Source organism: Battus philenor, unplaced genomic scaffold (assembly GCF_028537555.1).
Source record: "Battus philenor isolate CCGP_79_NKW_IND1 unplaced genomic scaffold, ilBatPhil1.0.hap1 SCAF_11, whole genome shotgun sequence".
Classification (NCBI taxonomy): domain Eukaryota; kingdom Metazoa; phylum Arthropoda; class Insecta; order Lepidoptera; family Papilionidae; genus Battus; species Battus philenor.
The window spans coordinates 13,004,678-13,025,223 of record NW_027181673.1 but is presented as its reverse complement, the minus strand read 5'-3'; the positions used below and the strand labels follow the sequence as shown (position 1 = coordinate 13,025,223).

Below are 20,546 nucleotides of genomic sequence, written 5' to 3'. Positions count from 1 at the left end.
ATCAAAGATCGCCACAATTACCTGTCCAGCTTTCCCCGCATCGAGCGACCTTAACTATATACATTATCCTTGTGTGTGGGGGTAGGGGGGGGGGGATTAACCGGCCAGAAACTTGACAGTTGCTCGTTTAAATGAATTTAACATTTATTCATGTGTACATCATAATATTAATCACGTAAATGAGTCATAACAAACCAAGTGTCATCTATTTCGATCAACCAAAAACTCTTAAATCCTATAATAATATACACTTAATTATAGATTTAAAACTAAGATAAGATATCTCAATAATTTATCTTTACTTCTTATATTTATCATGTGTCTAAATATAAATTAAATTATTACGAATTTGGCGTATAAACTATATGTATTGAAAATTAAATATTATATTTATTAAATTGAAAACACTCCTATATTTCTCAATTAATCTAAAAGCCATCCAAACACGTTCTGACCTGAGAAGAGTCCTTAACAAACACAGTAAGATTTATTAAGATTATGAACACTTTCACAAACATAAAGAGCCTCCACCTTAGATTTTTAATAGAACCGCTTGGAAGTTTTGATAATTTTATGACACTCTTAGTGAGTTTATTGTAAAACATGAATGCTTATGTAAATTACCAATAATAGGTATGGAAATTGCCATCCTTAAAGATATATCCATTAGAGAATTTTATTCCCAAACTGTGTTTTCACTTAAATATCCTTTTCACTGTACTAGGATTTTTTAACTACATTTGTTTATCAGGACGTTAATTTTTTTTACTTTTGTAATACATAAAAAAATCAGTAAATGGATGTAGAAAAAATTTTAAATAAATTTTAATACAGATTTTTTGTCAACTATATTTTATAACATCATCAGTCATTCATTCAGTCGTAAGACATCCAGTTCTGGATATGGGCCTCCCCCAGAAATCACAAAAAAGGACCGGTTGAAAGCAGCGACCAGGTCGCTATAAAACCTCAAAGCTCCACCGGTCCACCATCTATTCTGTACATCCTTATTACGTGTTTAAATAAAATGTCTTTTTACAGGAGTTAACTTGCAAGTTAGTTCAATGACGTCACAGCAGGACCCGCTGCAGGGGTATGACGTATACGGCGTGTGTTCTGCCGAGGTTTGCCTGGACGTGTTGACCGGCCAGCACCAGGTGCTGCGCGTGGACATCCTGGAGGACACCGGTCAGAGCATCAGCCCCAACGTGGACGTCGGACAGGTTCGTACTAAAGCTACTCTTCTGTTAGACATCAATTTATAATAACTTAATGTTTTGCTCATCAATAGCATGTTAAGATTACTTCCCTGGTTGTCTATCTCTTTCTAAAGACTGTCTAGTGAAGACAGTCAAGTATAGACGGACCCTCTTTTTTTCCTATACCTAATTTATTGACTTTTTATTGCCAATGGGAATAGTACATCTTCCTAAAAATATGGACTGTTCAGGTTAAGTGCCTCCACCGATTCTGACAACGGTACTCTTTAAGAGGAGTGCCTCATGCGCGAATGTTCTCTCTCCAAGCAGGTAATGGAGTTATAAGGCTTACTCACTTCCGGTACTACCAAGGACATGCACTACCGATTCGGTGCTCGCTTGGGACGCCAGATGTGCTGGCTCTCATATTTTTCGGATATGGAGCCCAAATTGTTGGGCACACTTTTTTACCAGATTAGGTGGCCACCAAGCTAGTAGATCGCTTCGATCGACGCTAGATGGAGTTACTAGGCACAAAAGGCCTCATAAAGACGTCGGTCTAGGTTTTCATTTTTTGTTAAAATTATATAACGTACAAGTATATTACAATGATAATATGTCATGTAAAGAGTCATGCAATTTAGTCGACGTTATGAATGGGAAAAGAAATTTGTGTATTAACGGTGTTAACTATTCATTTCTTCTATCAATAAAAACCCAATTCGGGTCTCTTAAAACAAAATAGCCAAATATGAAACGCAGTCAACGCGTTCCAAATTATATGGAAGATTGAAAACCAAAACTTGTTGAACATACATGTTCATGTTATCAGATCGAAGGCGCATTCGTGATGGGCCTGGGGCTGTGGACCAGCGAGAAACTGGTGTACTCCAAGTCGGGGCGCCTGCTGACAGACCGAACATGGAACTACAAGCCACCGGGGGCGCTGGACATCCCCGTGGACTTCAGAGTCAACTTTAGACGCAACTCCACCAACGCTGCTGGCGTGCTGCGTTCCAAAGGTAATTCCTACTGATGAGTAAATTTTCTACGCCGCTGTGGTCAAATGTGTTACACCAGGTGGATTGTATTATTCTATACCCAAAATCCCTCTATCTTTGCGGTACGGAGCAGAAGACATGGAAAAGGGAGAGATGGCGAGAAATTGTGAGAAGTTTCTTTCAATGATCACCTTGATCACATCATTCCAAGAGTCCGGTCTAATTGATTAACATCACCAATAACTCCTAGTGACACTCTTTGAACATTATATATTCGTGTTTGAACATTATATGTCACTGCTATGTAATATTATAAATTCTGTATTATAATACACGTGTGTCAGACCTCTTAAATATTTGATTGAAAATCCAGCGACAGGCGAGCCGGCGCTCGTGTTGTCTGTGGTGGTGACGTTCGCCCTGCACGAGGCTATCCTGGAGGCCAGGAAGGAGTTTGGTCACGAAGACACCGATTGGCTTCACGTCGGTAAGTTCCGGTATCTTTTTACTCATTAACAAGTGATCTTAATTTGCTATCGGAGTTAAGGAATAAGCTTTAGGACTCGTAAGATGTTTCACAGGATTATTCTGGAATAAACTGTTATTATTTTATTGCAAATTTAAGATTTGTCTTCATACAGGATGATTGGTTATAGGCGTAAAAACTTTAAAGAAGCGAAATATGGATAAAAATCAATGGTTTCAGAAATAATAACTCAATAATAATGTAGTAAGGGAAATCGTCAACATAATTTCGATTTTTCATAATAAAATATTGTATACTACATTCTATATGCAGACTTGTCAATAAGTCACATTCTAACAGATAAAATAAATATTTCAGAATGATTACTTTATATAGGCTTTAAAGCTACACCTATACCCAATCACCCTGTATATATGGAGTAGACTGCAGAATTATAATTATTTATTAAATACTAGTCCATTGGGCACAGTCTTTGAAATATTCTTCCTTCTCTTGTGTGATTCACTGCCGTCGTTTAAAAGTTTAATGATTGATGCTAATGCCTTTATTTTCATCACGATTGTACCAATATATTTCTTAAATGTAGCCATAGTAAAAATTTAACTTAAAAACTACTGAATCTGCAGAGATTCTATTTTATTGTATCTATTGTTTTGTACTACTGAATGATTAAATACAAAAACACATATATTTTTAAACTATATCTTACCTCTATACTATTTTTCACTGACATTTTTAAATACAGTCATGGAGAAAATAATTTATTACTTATATTACCCCATTAACAATGAAAAAATTTTCATTATTTTAATTGTATTTTTTTTAATTTTCAGATACTCCATACTGCATAGAGAATATAATTAAAGCAATCGATCCCAAAATAAAAAGTTTTAAGTTGAAATAAAATATTTTTTGTGCATTATTATATTACATATATGTGTAATTAAATTAAGTCGTTTTATTAATATACCATTAACTATACATATATTATTACACAATTATATAATAAGTTAATTACATATAAATATTATATATACATATACACATTTTATAGTTTTATTTTAATTTTGCAAATATATATTCTACATTACTATTTCAATTTGAGGACAGCTAAAAATATTAGCAAAAATGATACATATATATTCTGTGCAAGATTTTGTATATCTAAACACTAAGCAGTGCCATAATATAATTACGAATTTCAGGGAACTTTAAATTTCAAATTCTAATAAGCAATGCGTTTGTGAATGTCATTATATGTCCTATGCATTACATATATACAAATTTTACTTTTAAAATTCACAACTAATGGTGTACACCTAAATAACATCCCTTATTAAGTTAAGCAGAAAATCTTTAGACGAAAACTCGATAGATTTAACATTTGTTCAATCTCAAGCCTATCTCTCGATATTAAAAATTAATTACAGTACTCGGCATTTGATTTGGCACATCGTATCAAAGTAATACTGCGAAGATCGCAATGCTCCGACTAGTTGATATTTGGAATAATTAAAACTAATTGTGCTTGAAGATTAGTATCTTTATGTGCCAAATCAAATGACGGGTACAAATATAATTTTGTTATAAATATTTATATATTTGAAAATATAATATGGAAGCAGCTTCGGTCAGTAATAGATACATGAAAAAAAGAAACCATTTTAAAAATTCTACACAACAACCCATGTAGTTTTTTGTCTCTTTCACACAAGTTATATAGTTTCATCTAACTCGCACAAGCAATATAGTTATGTCTCACTCGCTTTGCAGTAAACCAACACAAACACAATAAAATAATTCATAACAAATTCCACTTTATTAACATTTCAAATATTATTCACATATATGTCCATCAACATAGTAAATTAACTTGTCACTGAGCGCATATATCATTCCATCTCCCTCTGTAAGCTTAATCAGCAAAGTTTACATCGTAGTTGTCGTACCACGGTGGGTAAGGCACTGTTTCGTTAAGCATTTGTCATTCCATCCCTGGTGGCATTGGCTCCAGGACATTTCCGGATGCAGGGTATTGGGGCTCCTGGGAGAAAAGTATACAATAAATAAAACGGCATATACTTTCTTTTCCCTAAATTTGTAAATAGTCCTATTATGTTAAAGGATTTTGAATAAACCGGAGAACAATTATTATAATACTGTAAAAGTGACCACAAAAATCAGTCGAGTATATTGTAGGTTTTACAGATCGGTACGCGTAAGGAACTTGTAGTTATAGGTACATACTATAACAGCTACAGCATGACATGGTAGCTATGAAGGTACATACCATGACTCAGTAACAGCTGGTCATGGTGTTTGCAGGGGTATGTGTCATGACTTTCCAACAGCTTGTAGCGATGGCTGCAGAGGTACATACTTAGCAACAGCTTCTCGAGGTAGCTTTGAAGGTGTGTACGATGGAGTACGGCTGTCATGATAGCAACAGCTTGAGGTATGTCCAACGACAGAAATTGTTTAATGGGTTAGCTATGGTAGTACGTGCTTTGATAGCTGGAACTGTTTGCGATACTTATGGGGGTACGTACCATGGCGATCTGCTTGAGCGCTGGTGGCAGCGCTGGTAGCGCGCGTGGCGGCAGCGCGCTCAGCACGTTGACAAGCGTCGCGCCCCCACAGCCCTGCAACCTCTCGCAGCACTTCACCCACCCCTCCCACGCCACCTTATGCGTCCACACCTGCAAGCAAACCAGGAAGAACTCGTGATAAAGCGATGCTCCTTCCTTCTCGTGGTGGCCTTTGAGCCTAATCACTCCACGATGCGACGAAGCAGGGAACCAGATCGTGGTGCACCCAATTACGAGCTGTCTCGTGTTTGCAAGAGGATAGGATTGCGAAGTTGTGCTGGAGGTAAGGATAGAAAGAACGCCGCCAAAAATTTTTAAAACATAGTTATAAAATAATAAAGAATGTAATAGATAGGAATAGGAATCTGCAAATGCCACTTGGGCAACCAGAATCCAGTCCAAGAAACGATCTTCTATTCGATTCTTCTACTTCTAATTATGCATAAAGTGATCACTCGGAAATATATTACAATTGTTTTTCTTTTAATGTATTGTGACTGGCCAATTACTTCTGGCAGGGATTGATGGTTAATTATATTAATCTGTACTTACGATACTATCATTAAGTTATTTATTATCTGTCAAACTATTTATTTATGAATAGAGTTTGAGAAATAATAAATAACGTAATGATTTTATAGTAAGTTCTTTTTCCTTTTTAAAATTCAAATTACTATATATTAAAATTATTGTTTACTATCTGTCCTCGCAGACTACATACTGTGAAGTAATTGGACTATTGCATTCCAAAAGAAATTCTTTTATTTATTAATGTTAAGTACATTCAGAGTACTTGCTTTATTTGATGACTGGAAAGAGGCTTTTTAAAGCTTTTTTTGACAAATAATATGCTAATAGATTCATGGTAGCTTTTACACCTATAAACTTCCACATGTACAATATCACATGGATAATACTAGAATTTTTACTAGTGACTTTTTGCTATGAGTTGAATATAGAGAAAAAGTTTACCTCTTTATCAATAAGCAGTCTGAGTATGTCCATCGCGAGTGGCGCCAAGCCAGAGTGCAAGGTAAGTGCTTGCAGGACGCTTCTCATCATCAGGACCGGGATTTCATTTTCTTCAGCCAGCCGCTGCAGCACCGCTGACAGCACCTGAGCATCATCATCACATCATCATAGAGGCCAAAGGCATAGGCTTCCCAGAGACCGCCAAGATGACCAGTCTTGCGTTGCAGGAATCTAGTGACTTCTTGCATCTTCAACTATATCGTCGGTCCATCTAGTGGGAGTTTGCACAAGCAATGTGCCACTCCTACTGCCATTTCAGACAAACGATACAACAATAAGCAATAATTACCACTATTTTTTCTTATATATGTTAAACTGAAAATTGTACACTGAAAGATTAAAGACAATTTACTTGTTAACTTTGTTGGCAGAACTTAACTTTTTAAGTTCCATGAGGCAGTATAATGCTTAGAAATGTTAGAGGTTTCACAGGCTATTTCGGGAATCACTATGAGTATAAAAATAATTAAATTCCAAATAAAAAAATTCCTATTGTTCAAAAAAATAGGTTCTAAATAATGGATGTGCATCAATATATTTTCATGTAAAAATAGATGTTTTAATGTTATTATTTATATATTAGTTAGCTATATTTTTTCATTTATAATATTTAGCTAATTATAATACATGAATAATGTACATACTTCATTTTCTGAAATTTCACTACAATAGTCACTTTTATATGTGTTAATTATCAATGAAAAATTTAAAATAATTCTTTACCACTACGATCTTTGTTCTAATGTTTTATAATTTTGTCTATTTTAATATTAGATTCTCTATTTTTTCATTTATATGTATGGATTTATGTAACTTACGTCTTGCGTGTATGTGTTCTTCTCAGCAAAGCAAATCGCTGTCGCTTTGATAATGTACTTGAGGTCCGCTTTGCTGGGGTCTATCAGGTGGAGGGCAACGAGAAGGTCCTCCGGCGAAACTGAAAAAAGAAAATCATATAAATTATGAACTAACTGTGCCCGCGATTTCGTTCGCGTGGAATTTATCAAAATACAATATTTAGTTTATATAGTTTCATTTCTTTTAAGATTTTTTCTACAATAAATTATAAGACCTGAAAAAATAAGTTTAGCCGTTTCAGAAATCAGCCGAAACAAACAGATAGATTCAAAAATTAATATTAATAATTTTGGTATATACCATGTATATATTCAAAGCCATGTAGTAAAAAGCGATTATTTTAAAATTAGAAACAGACACTTAAAATTTACTTATTTGTACAGATTTCACTTATTTTTTATTTATTATGACTTTGACAATAGCGAATGTAAGTTGTTTTAGTTTATAGATGCCACTGCATGGCATAGACCTCCCCCAAAGATATCTATGTACCATAAACGCTACGCTTGGCAGGCGCGTTGGCTATTGCAGTGAGGTGTTATGGTACTTAGCGAATGCTGCTGTTCACCCTCTGGAAACTTGTTTGTGAGCAGTAACAATCCTAAATAATTAATGCATAACCTCCCGGGAACCTAACACACGATCTACAATAGCATGTCTCTGTCTTTACCACTGGACTGCCACTGCTGTTTCAGTACTAAATATAATAAACAGACATATTTTTTTTATAAATTGAAAATACTTTTACACATTCTAATATCCTAATTACAAGTTTTTAATCATAGTAATTTACAGTTTTGTTTTTTGTGTATAGGATAAAAGATCAATAATTAGTTTAGAAAGTAATACTTACAAATGATAGGTACTGAAAAATAATAGTTGAAAAAGACGGTCAATTCGAAAAGTCAAACTTCAAAACAAAATAAACAAAAAATGAAGTCCGTAAATATCAGATCAATATCAATGTATTAATAAACAACACTGCGAAAAATACTTTTTTTTTTTACAAAATTAAGGACATGGACTTGCTGTATTTTAAGCTGACTTTTTACTAAAATAGTTGTGTCCAAGTTTTTGAAATACAAAACCAAGTGACACTTTGAATTTATGCCATTTTGGACTTGTAGCTATAAATATCTGTGGTGGCCTGTCCCTACATGAATACTTATTCTATATCTTTATGAATCAAAATCATTTTTTTGAATTTTTTGTCAATGCTGTTTGCCTGAGTATTTAGAACTTTTCTCTTAAGACAGAATTTGTGAAAACAATAAAGAATAGAGAGTATTTAAATCAAAATGAGAAATATATCAATTCTTAAGAAACATAGCCAATGCATCATACATTTACAGCATTAATTTAATAAAAATATGACCTGTTCCCTTTCGATTGAAGAAAAAGTGTTTACTTTGACATGACTAAATAATCTGTACAGCCCTATCTGGTTTTGGATAGGTCTTTACATTTTTAACATACCGTTATACACTTTTTCTAGTTTAATGTATTAATATCTTTATATTTTGTATACAGTATTTGTTTTACTTTTATTTTCATTTCCTCTTATTTCTATATACTTACCCGACGTGTTTTACTTTTCGGTACTGTTTCATTTGATTACTTCCTCAGCTATGGTCATGCAGTATTTGAGAAAGGTAGGCAATATTGGTTCATATGGTCTCATATTGTGAGATTGCAAGGGGAGGTTCAGCTTCACTCTGAGATTTGTTTTAGCACAATATCAAGAGGCGACTGCGTATCTCGTAAAAGACTCAGATACTCCTCTGAGATATGAGAACGACCATGGAAAGTATCTTACATAACCTTGTCCACCCCTTATAAGGCAGTGTATCTTGTGTATATCTAGGTGATTTCCCCACCAAACCAGAAAAACTACCTTTGTAATGTAACTTAGGTTGATGGCATGTCATTTATTTTACTGGGAGGCAGTTAAGTAGTTAGATCAGTAAGGCGGACACTGTACCCCGTACAGTGTACAGGTGTACAATAGCATTTGGCTTAGGTAAACCATACCAATATAAGTATCCTTGAGAAAACTGAACCCAGGGCTCAATTGGATGTTATTATTAGATTCATAATATAATACTCACTGGGTGGTACTTCGTCGTGAAAGGTCTGTAGCCCTAGAAGTTTATTGAAGACCTCTTTAACCACCATTGGATTCAGTTTGATCAGCTTAGGCAAGGCAGCGAGTATCTGAAAGTAATAAATGTTATTATATTCCGTGATCAAAAATGATGGTGAAATTGTCATTTAAAACTGCCCAGCATTAAGAAGGCAGGTATTTTTTTTCCGAGATTGGTAGTACTGTTTAACATTTGCCAAATGCCTGTTTGTCAAAATTTAGAATATCATTTGACTCAGCCCGAATCATCTTGAAGAATGGTTGTGTCTTAAAATATCCGTGCAGGGATACCGTTTTGAAAGAATTTAAGGATAAAGTCTATTCTAACCGTTTTTAAGATTGGAAAAAGCTGGCAAAAGTGTGTTTTACCAGAAGGCGATGTAATTTATTTAGAAGAATAAATAAATAATTTACATTTTATAACTTAATTCAAGTTTACTTTTTGTTTACAGTATTATGTTTCAAAAAAAATCAGAGTTTGTTTGTTCTTTCTTTTGGTCAACGGAAGACATTAAGAAATGGTCGTATACTTGAACCAAAGTGAGATCAGGAACATAACGTATACATGTACACAAATATATAACATATAATAATTTTTATATATTTTATTATGGTCTTTTATTTAACATAACATTTTTTGGTCGTGATTTGTTTATTTCATTATAAATAAAAAATAATTTCTTTATGTACTTTGTTAATTTGTAATTTTTATACTACGTAACGTACGTAAAAAATTTTGGAAACCACTGTATTAAACAGTCTCTAGTATAAATAAATTTTCTTGGAAAAATTAAATTCTCAGGATGCAACATCACCTACCATTTCTTCATCTACCTTCTTAAAGGCTCTATGAGAGGAAGATGTGAGAGTGTCGACTTTGGACAGTTTTAACATCTATTTTAACATCTAACAACAACTTGACTAAAATGTACGATACATAAGTGTCACATGGTGACTGAAATAATTAACAATATTTTGTATTTTAAAAATACTTGGTTACAGCTGCTATTAAATGTCAGAAATAAAAATTAACTTCTAACACCACATTAGTCTACAAAAAGTTAATAGACACTACATGTCTCTGAGTGTGCGCTACATGCGCAAAGTTATAAATAAAAAATTTAGAGTATATGATTAAATAAACCATATTATAGTATTCAAGAGTTTTTAATTGATTGAAATATGTGGAACTTGATTTGTTGATTCATTTACATGATTGATATTATAATTTAAATATTAAACACTTATTCGTTGCTTTGCGCTTTTGTTAGTGGCCATGATCAGGCCTCGGTTCTGGTGGCCCCGATGGTAGGCGTGAGAGCATCATTTACTGAGTTTCTAGTGGCAGTTTTGATGATGTCAAAATTTCATTTAAATAGAGCAACTGTTGACTTTCTGACCTTCCATTCCAAAAGAGTTCAAAAGAGCGTGTTCCTATTTGAATTAAAATATTTTAAATTTCAATTTATCAATTGAAAGAAAGCTCACCTCTTTCTTACTGAGCCCATTGAGAACCGGAATTAGGAAGCGTACGTCGGACACACGCGTTGCGTAAAGCTCCCGGACGCGAGACACCAGTTCCGGAGTTGGGGCAGCTGTTGGGAAATATTTATGTTAGTTTTGTAACATCCTGTAACAAGGACGAGACTGCTGCTCAGGTACTACTTCGTTGTACGTTGCAGCAGCCTACAGGAATATCCGTCTTATCTCTCATCAATAGTCTGTTGGGATTTCTCGAGGAGTTCGGTTAGCTTGAGTAAGACCAACTCCGACACAAAAATAAAGTAATACAGTAATAAATATAGGCCTGCATTTCTCAAAGATGTAAAATACCTAATATGAATAAATAATATGTTTCCTATTCAATTCTTAGTTTCATTAATTTCATTTTTTTTTTCTTATTGAAAACTTTTCTATAGGGAAGTGGCAATTGAAAACACTTCCATAGGGAAGTGGCCTATGTGGGGCACTGGCAAAAATGTTGGTGATGAAAGCGTGGTCTTATCACAAAAAGCGAAAAGGAAAACTTGTCTTGTCAATAGCCCAGCCGATTGGCAAGTTAAGGTGGCATTAGGTAGTCCATACAGGGTATATGACAGCCTTACTGGACCATCTCTAGTGGACCGATATGCATAGAATAACCTCCCATAAATGGGATTCTAAACGATCTTATTAGATATATATCAGATAGGTCTTTGTTTAGTTGTGGATATTTTACTGAAATACAACTAAAATGATAATAATATTTTATTCGTATTTTTTCTTTGTCTTCACCAATCCTCATTAAATTGTGGTAAAAAGTGATCCTATAAGAATATAGGTATAAATAGAACTCACATTTCTCTGTAAGTATATGCACGAGACGGGTCAATAGAGTCTCTGCACCACGAGGGCACTCATCGAGCAGGGCTTGGAACGCAGGCCTTAATGAGCCGGGAGCTTCGCCGTCGTCGACTGCAGGCAGGGGCGAAGCGGCAGCAATCCGCAGCGGGCCCTCTGCGCAGCGAAGCACGCAGCGCTTCGCTTCAGCACCTGAGCATCCGTACACTCGCGCCACTTCTATTATTAATTCTGTAAACATAACAAGTATCTTAGATGCCAAAAAATGTTTTTTTTTAAAACAAAATTATTTAAATTGTAATTACCATCGTAATCTTAATTATCATTTTATTTAAATAGATTAATTTGAATTTTAACAGTAATGTTTTGTTTCTGTCATTTTAAGACTGTAATTGATATCCTAATTGAATTTGTTCTAACATTTTAATTTTAATCTCAATTAAATTTTAACAATAGGTATGATTTGAGATACATATTAGACTCAAATAGAATTGTACACATCTATCTTAATTATTAATTAATGTGTGTAAATAAACACATACTAGCTTAAGTTTACCCTTGGAAACTGTTACTACACTTATTTACATTCATCCTATATATTCAGTTAATGGGTGAGCTTGGAAGTAATTAATATGATCGCTGAATGCCCCTCCTTGTGGGTGAAATTGTAAAATCAGCTGACCAAATTTCAGATATTGTTATAAGTTAGTGCATATGTAAAAATGAAGATGAAAATGAATGATGAAGGCTATATATATATATATATAGCTGTCCCCAATGCCTTACTTTCAATATGCGCTCCTATGTTGTTATCATTCTACTTCTGGCACCAAGCCTATCGTCGTCTTTCCATTTGGAAGAAAGGCGCTAATATATGTAAATAAATATTACACATGAAAACATTACCTTCTTTTTCCGGGAACAAGGCCATGACGAGGTTCAAGCACAGCTTGTAGAGTTCGTCAGTCCAGACCCTCGTTGGACGTGTGGTCACCAATTCCGGAGGTGGTGTAGACAGTGAGATGAAGCCTAGGTAGAGAAGTGCATGCTTCTCTATAACTCGACGTACCGCCTCAGTTCCATGCTTGTAGATCTTGACCGAAGACTTCAATGCTACGTCGCGGATTTCCTCATTATCATGTACTGAAAATTGAGAATGTACATCTCACATCATATGTCTCTCATCTCCATCCAAAGGTTGTCTGGTAGAGATTGCCTCAAACGATAAGACCATCTCTGGTACCATATGAGTTGATGCCGTATAAAAAGTGTAAATAGGTAAGTAAATAAATATAGATGAAGTTACATCAGAATGTTTATTTACACTGTTCCCGACCATTTGAGTTTTATAGACAATTGGCTATAGGTGTAAAAGCTTTAAAAGAGTGAATGTATAGCTCATTTGTTGTTAATTAATGTAAGGTACACTCTATAAAAAAAATCAATTGTTTTAGAAATAATAAATAACGTAATGGTAATATAGTATCAAAGCAATTTCAAAATTCAAATTACTTTATATTAGAATTAATTATTATTCATTGTCTACCTTAACGGAATATTACTCTTGAAGTTATAACCATGTCGCAATTTAAAAGAAAAAATATAATTATGTAACTTGTTTCTATTAGAATTATCACTTTAAGTGATTATAAATAAGTGTAAAAGCTAAAAAACTTTTTAACAAATGAACTACATTTACCCCTTTAAATTAATCACCCTGTATAATCATCATAAGGTCTAATAATACTCTATCGTCCTTCTGTATATGTATATATAATAGTGAATCTTTATTTACTTTCACTATACCTTTCTCTCAGTCACTATACCTTTCTCTAAGTCAGTTCAGTTCGGGTTATATATGCAATATTCTACCATTATTGGAAAATCATCAACTTTATATATTTACGAGCCATGAAAAAAAATTACGAAGTTATATATGAAAAGGCTTTAAAGTAAAATGCATTAAATAAATTCTTACTAAAAATGATATATCGGTACTTTGGCATCTCAGAACTGTAAAAAAGTGCTAGCAACTACATCCTTAATATTCTTCAAAGGCTATAAAATGGGAGCCAATGCAGTGTGTTTTATTGTTTCCTTGAAGCACTGGACATGGAAACTATTCAGAAGTTAAAAGTAATGATGAAGAAAAATATACATCGGGAAAATCACCCAAACAGCTTAGTTGTACCACATTAGTCACTATAAGCTACGTTAAGCGACTGAAACACCATCATATGTAAAAAGTTGGTGACAGATGGTGAAAGATGAGGTATCTTTTGCTTAGGAGTGCCTTAAACGTGATGAAAGACAAGAAACAAATCTGCTTATAATCTGATACTAGTTATCTAGACCATTCCTAACTATATCATCATCAAGAAACTACTTCACAGGGTGATCGATGAAGCTATCTTCTAATTAAATTGTCAGATTGAAGTTTTCCATCAGAAAAATAATGCAAAAAATCAACATCAAATGGTCATCCCTGTGAAGCGGTTGTTTGATCTGGACAGTCAATATGAGTGATATACTTACAGACATGGCAGACCAATGATGGAACATATTTATGGGATCTTGGAGGCCTCATTATGCACAGTTCTTCTAATAAATCCAGTGCAAGCAGTGCAATCTTCTCTTCAGTAATCAAATGTTTTAAATAATCAACCGCCTCTTCAGTTACAAGTGGTGACTCCAAGTAAATCTTCCTCAGAAGGATATCCTTACTGTTTTCCACGGTAGGGTCTCCTCTTTCACATATTTGAGTGACCAGCGAACAAAGCAACTGGTTGTAATTTTGATCAAATTTCTCACCAGAACTCTTAAATGATACTGGATGACGATTGAACCCTTGCATGATAGCATATTCTTCATACAACCAGGATAAAGCCAAGTCGATTCTGTTGGCAGGGTCTTCTAGAATGTAATTCAGGACTAAATCTCTGATATCAGGTGTGTAGTTTGAAGCGAAAATTGTTATGAACTTTGTACGAATTTGCGCCGCGCCTCCAATGACGCAGTCCTGTTCAGCACGAAGTATCCTTTCCACTGCTTGCAACATCAGCTTCTCTTTTATCTCTTTAGGTATAGGTCGTGTTAGTTCTTGAAGTTTCAACAGTTTTACTCTCTGCTTAAGTTTAGGGATTGATGGCGTTGACGGTGCAACTAACTTTTCTTTATCCTTCATTTTCTTCTCTTCTGCCTTCAAGTGTTCTTGACGAGTTTCCTCCATTAACTTGGAAACGGCATTCTCCATCTCTCTTTCTGCTTTGGTTGACTCTTGCAACTTGGCCACTGCATTTTTAAGTGTTACTTTTTCATCGTCGTCTCTAAGCAAAGGTATTTTCGAAGTGGATTCCATTAGAGAAGATTGCGGCTGGTTAGAGGGTGCTATTGTAACTGGTTCGTCTTTGATTAAAGCTAGGAACATTTTGGCCAAATTTCTCTTCTGTGCTTTAGTGCCAGAGTTGGGTATGGGTTTGTACGCGGTCATGAAGCTGCTTGGCATGCTGGCTGGTAGGTGATTGAGAAGGGTGTTGGTAATAATATTGACAACATTTTCGATGCTATTCAGTCCGTTGAAAATGGAGTCTTCAGTGACTGACGACTTTGTTGTTAAACTGTGTTGGCTGCTATCGTCTTCGTAAATGAATTCACTTCGGCTGTTACTGTCGCTGCCTTGGCTGTTGCTTTGAGGGGAATCAACCCTAAATCTTTTAACGGGTCCATCATCTATTCTAATTTCATGCACACGTTTATTTCTTCTCTCCTTTGGTATGGCTTTATTGATCTCTTGTTGCGTCATGCCAATGTCAGCGAGCAGCTGGGCCAAATGTGGTACCATTTCATTCGAGGATGGATGCTTGACCAAGTTCAGGAGAAGCATCTTCAAATGTTTCCGCACTGAATTGACCTGTGACTGAGACAAAGTAGCTGGGAGTGTCGTGTGCAAGTCGCCCAACGCTTGGATAACCCTTGGCATATATTTAGGTCGAAACTTGGCAAGAAAACACAATGTGGTCATACATGCCATTAAGTTAACACTTGAGATATGCGGTGAGTTGTGGAATTTTAGGAGCAACTCAAAAATGTGCCTGGAAAAGATAGTATGTATTAATAAATCTTGCCTAATTAGATCTAAAAAGTAACCTAATCATTTCAGCCTATAGACGCCCACTACAAGACATTGTGAATTCCCAAAGATATCTATAGCTGGATATACCATAATTGTCATACTTGGCAGGCGGGTTGGCGATCACAGTGTAGTATTATGGTACGCAAAGGACACTGCTAACAATCCTCTAGAAACTTGTTTGTGGGCAGTGGCAATCCTATATAATTAATGTACATAGTATTAATTACATAAGATTTGATCCCAGGAATCTAACCCAAGATCTATGATCGCAAGTCTCAATGCTCAACCACCTTGTCTGCCTCAGTTGTAAACTAGCCTAAAAGCCACGAAATAGCAAATAAGGAACAAGAGCATTTTTTCTGCTTAATTAAAACTTTAAAAAACTGTTCATATAACATAAAAGAGCTATAAGCAATTTTTTTCTAAATTAAACAAATTATTTTGACATTAATCAAAGTACTATTAAGTTTTTGAAGAAATTTGATACAAGAGAGATATATATACTCACTCTGCCTCTTCTTCCAGCTCTCTTCTTTTCAAGAAAAGTAAATGTGGCGGTATGTTATTCAGGCTAAATTCATCCTCAGGTACTTCACCAGGGCTTTGCAGTAACACAACTTCCTCCAGAAATTTTATGGAGTGAGTTCGGATGCCTTCGTTTTCGCTGTCTATCATGTTCAAAATAAGTAGCTGTAAGGCAAGTAATAATTCTTTTATTAATATAAGGATATATGTGTGTGTACTTACTTGCAAAATAAAACTTTATATATTTCAAGTGCATATAAAATCCTCTTTTAAGTCTGAACTACATTATTTTTACTTTCTTAATTTATAAACATCTCTTTTTCTTTTTTTATTTTTCTGATAATTGGCAAATCAGCATTTAAAAAATATTCGGATAACAGTATTGTAAATCAACGATGGGCAACATCTTCTGCATACCACAGTACTGCAATACCTTGGCCATTCATCCTACCAAGCATGGTGATTAAAGTGTATCTTCCTATAGATATCTTTGGGGAAGGGCTATGCCCTGCAGTGGGCATCTAAGCTGCAAAGACGACAACAGACAGAATTATATATGTGATACCAATAGCATAATATAATATTATTTTTTACATATTTGAGAAAACTTTTGGCCTTACTATGTTTATGTTTTGTCTTATTATTTAGTGGATGAAATCAAATATAGGAAATTTTAAACATACTTTCAGCTTATTCAAATGCTCCCAGACATATTGCATTTCCGTCATATCAGCCCTGCTTTTGCATAACCATATCAGAGCATTCCGATACACAATGCTAGCTGCTTGTATTGCACGCTTTTGAACAGCTATCACCGAGTCCTCAGCTAGAAGCTGCAGCTGTCCAATGATCTTCGGCAAGTGTTCAGGATACAGTTTGCTGAAATTATTATCCATTGAATCTAATTATTTGTCCTTACTCTTGAATATCATTAAACTAATACTTCTCACACCAGGTTAACTACTTTTTTATATCACTCTCATTGTTGGGAACCTCTCATTCAGGGTGAATCTTATTTTTGGAAATAGGATTTTTTGTCTTTAATAATTTTATCACTTTTATTTTTATTGTAATTTTTTTCTATAGATCTTCACATTATCATTCTTTCATTTTCTATCATACAACACAAAATCTTTTAATTCTCTCCTCAATTATCAGAGTAGAGGGTTTTTATCAAAGTTTATAACAATATTTATTATTGTAACAATATTTCTATTCTTACATACTTTTGTTCATACTGCCTCCGGCTAAAGTGATAATGATCATCAATTCTTTATTTCCATTGCAGTTTATTATTGCTTTTAATGTGTACTGGTAATATGTCATATTTAGTCATATGAAGGTGTCTCTTCAATCACAAGCTAAAACAATTGCCCACTACTACTACTTTAACTACCTTAACAAAAATAGTTGTTTATGATGAAACAGCCATCTTTTTATGCTTATTTCATAACTTAATTTGTTGAGTGTTGATGTACAATAAAAAGTTAAATATAATATAGTTGAATAATAGGCTTTGACAATGTAAGAAAGTAAACAGTTATTAACATTTTCTTAAAATTATGGGAAAACCATTGGTCATCTTATTATTAGCTACATGATTTTTTTTTATTTATTCTTGGTTGATGTTAATGATATTAGCCTGGGGGCTTTTACAGGTTCATCAGAGCTGAGTTCATGGAACACAATGCTTCATGAACTTAAGAATAAAATTATTGCTGGACAGACATATTCCAGTTGCACAATGATGTTCTCACATAGTAAACCGCTCTATTGGTAGAGTTCGAGTAGAGGTGTATAGTGTTAGTAAAGGTAGATGTATGCCGTCATAAGTTTCAGTGTCCTCAAATACTATACACATTTACAATTTCCCTCAACTTGATTATAACATCAAGATAATTCTAAATGACGTAAATCAAGTTAAGACAATATATTGGCTAATTATAATAATAACTTCAGAACCATTATAAGTTAAAACATTGTTACAAATAAATTATAAAATAATTTAAAGGTTTATGCTTTTCATTGTCTTTGAAATTTTAGTACTGTGTGTGTATTAGAAATTTTGGGTCTCCATCTCTGTGAATTGTTTAAATTTGTAAATGGTTGACTAGTGTACATAAGGAAAAAGTTGAAGTAAAGGTTGGCAGCTATAAATATACTCAACTTGCACACTAAATTCCTGGCACAATTAAAGCAATAGCAGATTTTTCTATGTATGTTGTATAGAGAGCCAAAGTTTAACATATTCTCGAAATCTTACCTTAACTCTTCGATGAATGCCACAACCTGTTTCTTCACATCTGTTGATTTATCACTAACAAAACTTAACACATTTTCCATACACATTGGTATAGTCTGAGGTGCCTGATGTAACATCACTTCTATAATTTTTCTCAAAAGGTTCGATTTTTTGTTGCCTTCCGACATACCAGCGTCGTTGATCCATTGCACTAGCTGAAATAGAATATCGTGGTAAAAATAGTAGGTTTATTTCATGGTATCGTATGTAATAACGGACACCAACCTGATTTTGCGCGTTAGTATTAGAAGCTTGATGAAATTTACTAGCCATTTTGACTTTTATTAACCGGGTTTTAATCTAAAGGTGCTAAATAATACACATATTATCTAAAGCAAAACTACAATCTTTTGTGTTAAGTATTTTCAATTAATACTACAGTTATATTATAAGGAGTTAAGAATTTTAAAATTTCGGCATAATAAAATGCACAAATAATTCCAATTACATTTGGATAGTAAATAATTGTATAATGCAGTTGTCCGCATATGCTAACATAGCCTAAATTTTATAAACATCATAATGACATTTTAAACCGAAAATTGAAATCGATTTTTTAATCGATTTGTGATGATCGATGTGTAATATTACATTGAAGTACCGAATTACGAAACATTTTAGAGTTAAATTTGGATTTTATTTATTAAATTATCAAAGTATATAATAAAACATAATTTCTGCACCTACAATGAAAAATATACAATTGAAATGTTATTGGGATTTCAAAATCAATTTAAACTATCAAAATATCGAATCATCAAATAACTCTGAAAATGACAGCATGACAAATTTAATTGTATGACAAAGTATTGCTATACTTATTAAAGCTATTGATTCTGTTCGTTTTTAATTTAAACGGTTTCTTACTATTAAATATACATCCGTATTTATTAAAGTAGTATAAACTAGTAAACAATCTAAACAACTGACTTTTGATTATACAACCTAAGTAAAATACTGTACCAACTATAGATGTAAGGCCGGTTTAAAACGAATTAAACCAATCGGTTTAAAACGAAAAAAACCGTTTAAAACCGAAAAAACCCACTTTTTTCGATTTTAAACGTTTAGTGTTGACGACTATGTTTTTCTTAAATATAAACACATTATCTATTCCAAGCGTAGACATTACCTAGCTAAGTTGAAAAACTATTACCTAGTTAACTATATTGGTTATTTTGAAAAGATTTATCAATCAGTTTCATGCGGTTTAAAACCAAACTCACACACTTGCACTTCTCACGCGGAGAGACGTCAAGATGCAACGTTGCCAGCTCGCCTACTCCACACCACACATACATAGCGTGTTGCGTGCGGACATGTCAGTGTTGCCAGTATTGTAAAAAAATGTACAAATTTGGATTCAATATAAAGGTACTCGTACCAAATATGCCAAACATTACTAAATAACTAAAAGGTAATGAGCTGTTATAAAATTGGATTATTAGGTACCCGACTTTTTTAAAAAATCTGGCTAATCTTATACAGTCCAAGTCTCGACAACATGATGATCATACAGTCAAGAAAGACATGAAAATTTATGAGGCGCCACTATCTTTGTAAAACTGACTGACATTTCTGTCCTAAAATAAAATATGGCAGCATTTTATTTCTTTTCATGACTTTCTTGACAGACTGTGTGTGTGCATAGCAGTCGGCGGTGGCTCTCTGTCGGCAAACTCTTTGAACAGAAATTGAGGAGTGGACCTTTGAGTAGACCATAACTACTTGGAAATAAAGGTCAAAACTCCTATCCACAATTTCTTTATGATTTAGGTACATATTTTAATCTATTGTATGTAATAGTACTTTATATGTGATATACTTACCTACATAGGTATAAACTGCATAGGTAACTAACACAAGACCAAGTATTGTCGATAATGATGTGTAAAAACACTGTTCTTATATTTTAGTAGGCGAGTTTTAAACCGTTTAA

At 34.0% G+C, this 20,546-nt stretch overlaps 2 protein-coding genes across 2 annotated transcripts in view; one reads left to right on the top strand and one right to left on the bottom strand.

Moving 5' to 3' along the window:
- Nucleotides 1–3,599, top strand: part of LOC137928575 (uncharacterized) — a 42,585-nt gene extending 38,986 nt beyond the window's left edge. The window contains exons 19-22 of the mRNA XM_068771451.1: nucleotides 1,042–1,223; nucleotides 2,032–2,221; nucleotides 2,574–2,687; nucleotides 3,521–3,599. Coding sequence (XP_068627552.1) covers nucleotides 1,042–1,223; nucleotides 2,032–2,221; nucleotides 2,574–2,687; nucleotides 3,521–3,591 — 557 coding nt within the window. The 3' untranslated portion in view covers nucleotides 3,592–3,599. The remainder of the gene's footprint in view (nucleotides 1–1,041; nucleotides 1,224–2,031; nucleotides 2,222–2,573; nucleotides 2,688–3,520) is intronic.
- A 563-nt stretch (nucleotides 3,600–4,162) lies between these two features.
- On the bottom strand, nucleotides 4,163–19,057 carry Sym (symplekin). The gene is made up of 13 exons (XM_068771846.1): nucleotides 18,833–19,057; nucleotides 18,569–18,762; nucleotides 16,989–17,184; nucleotides 16,289–16,470; nucleotides 14,184–15,739; nucleotides 12,555–12,791; nucleotides 11,646–11,879; nucleotides 10,797–10,903; nucleotides 9,274–9,379; nucleotides 7,126–7,244; nucleotides 6,248–6,391; nucleotides 5,237–5,386; nucleotides 4,163–4,731 (listed from the first exon to the last, which is right to left on the bottom strand). Exons 1-13 carry the CDS (start codon nucleotides 18,878–18,880, stop codon nucleotides 4,672–4,674), a joined length of 3,333 nt encoding a protein of 1,110 aa, XP_068627947.1. The 5' UTR covers nucleotides 18,881–19,057; the 3' UTR covers nucleotides 4,163–4,671.
- Between the last annotated feature and the right edge of the window lie 1,489 nt (nucleotides 19,058–20,546).

What these genes read in the sequence shown, in the direction of transcription:
- Sym (XM_068771846.1), bottom strand. Translation starts at nt 18,880, where the DNA reads ATGGCTAGTAAATTTCATCAAGCTTCTAATACTAACGCGCAAAATCAG. An exon ending in AGCATTTGAATAAGCTGAAA is followed by an intron (nt 16,471 to 16,988) that starts GTATGTTTAAAA and finishes CTTGCCTTACAG; the next exon opens with CTACTTATTTTGAACATGAT. An exon ending in CTTGTTCCCGGAAAAAGAAG is followed by an intron (nt 11,880 to 12,554) that starts GTAATGTTTTCA and finishes TTATGTTTACAG; the next exon opens with AATTAATAATAGAAGTGGCG.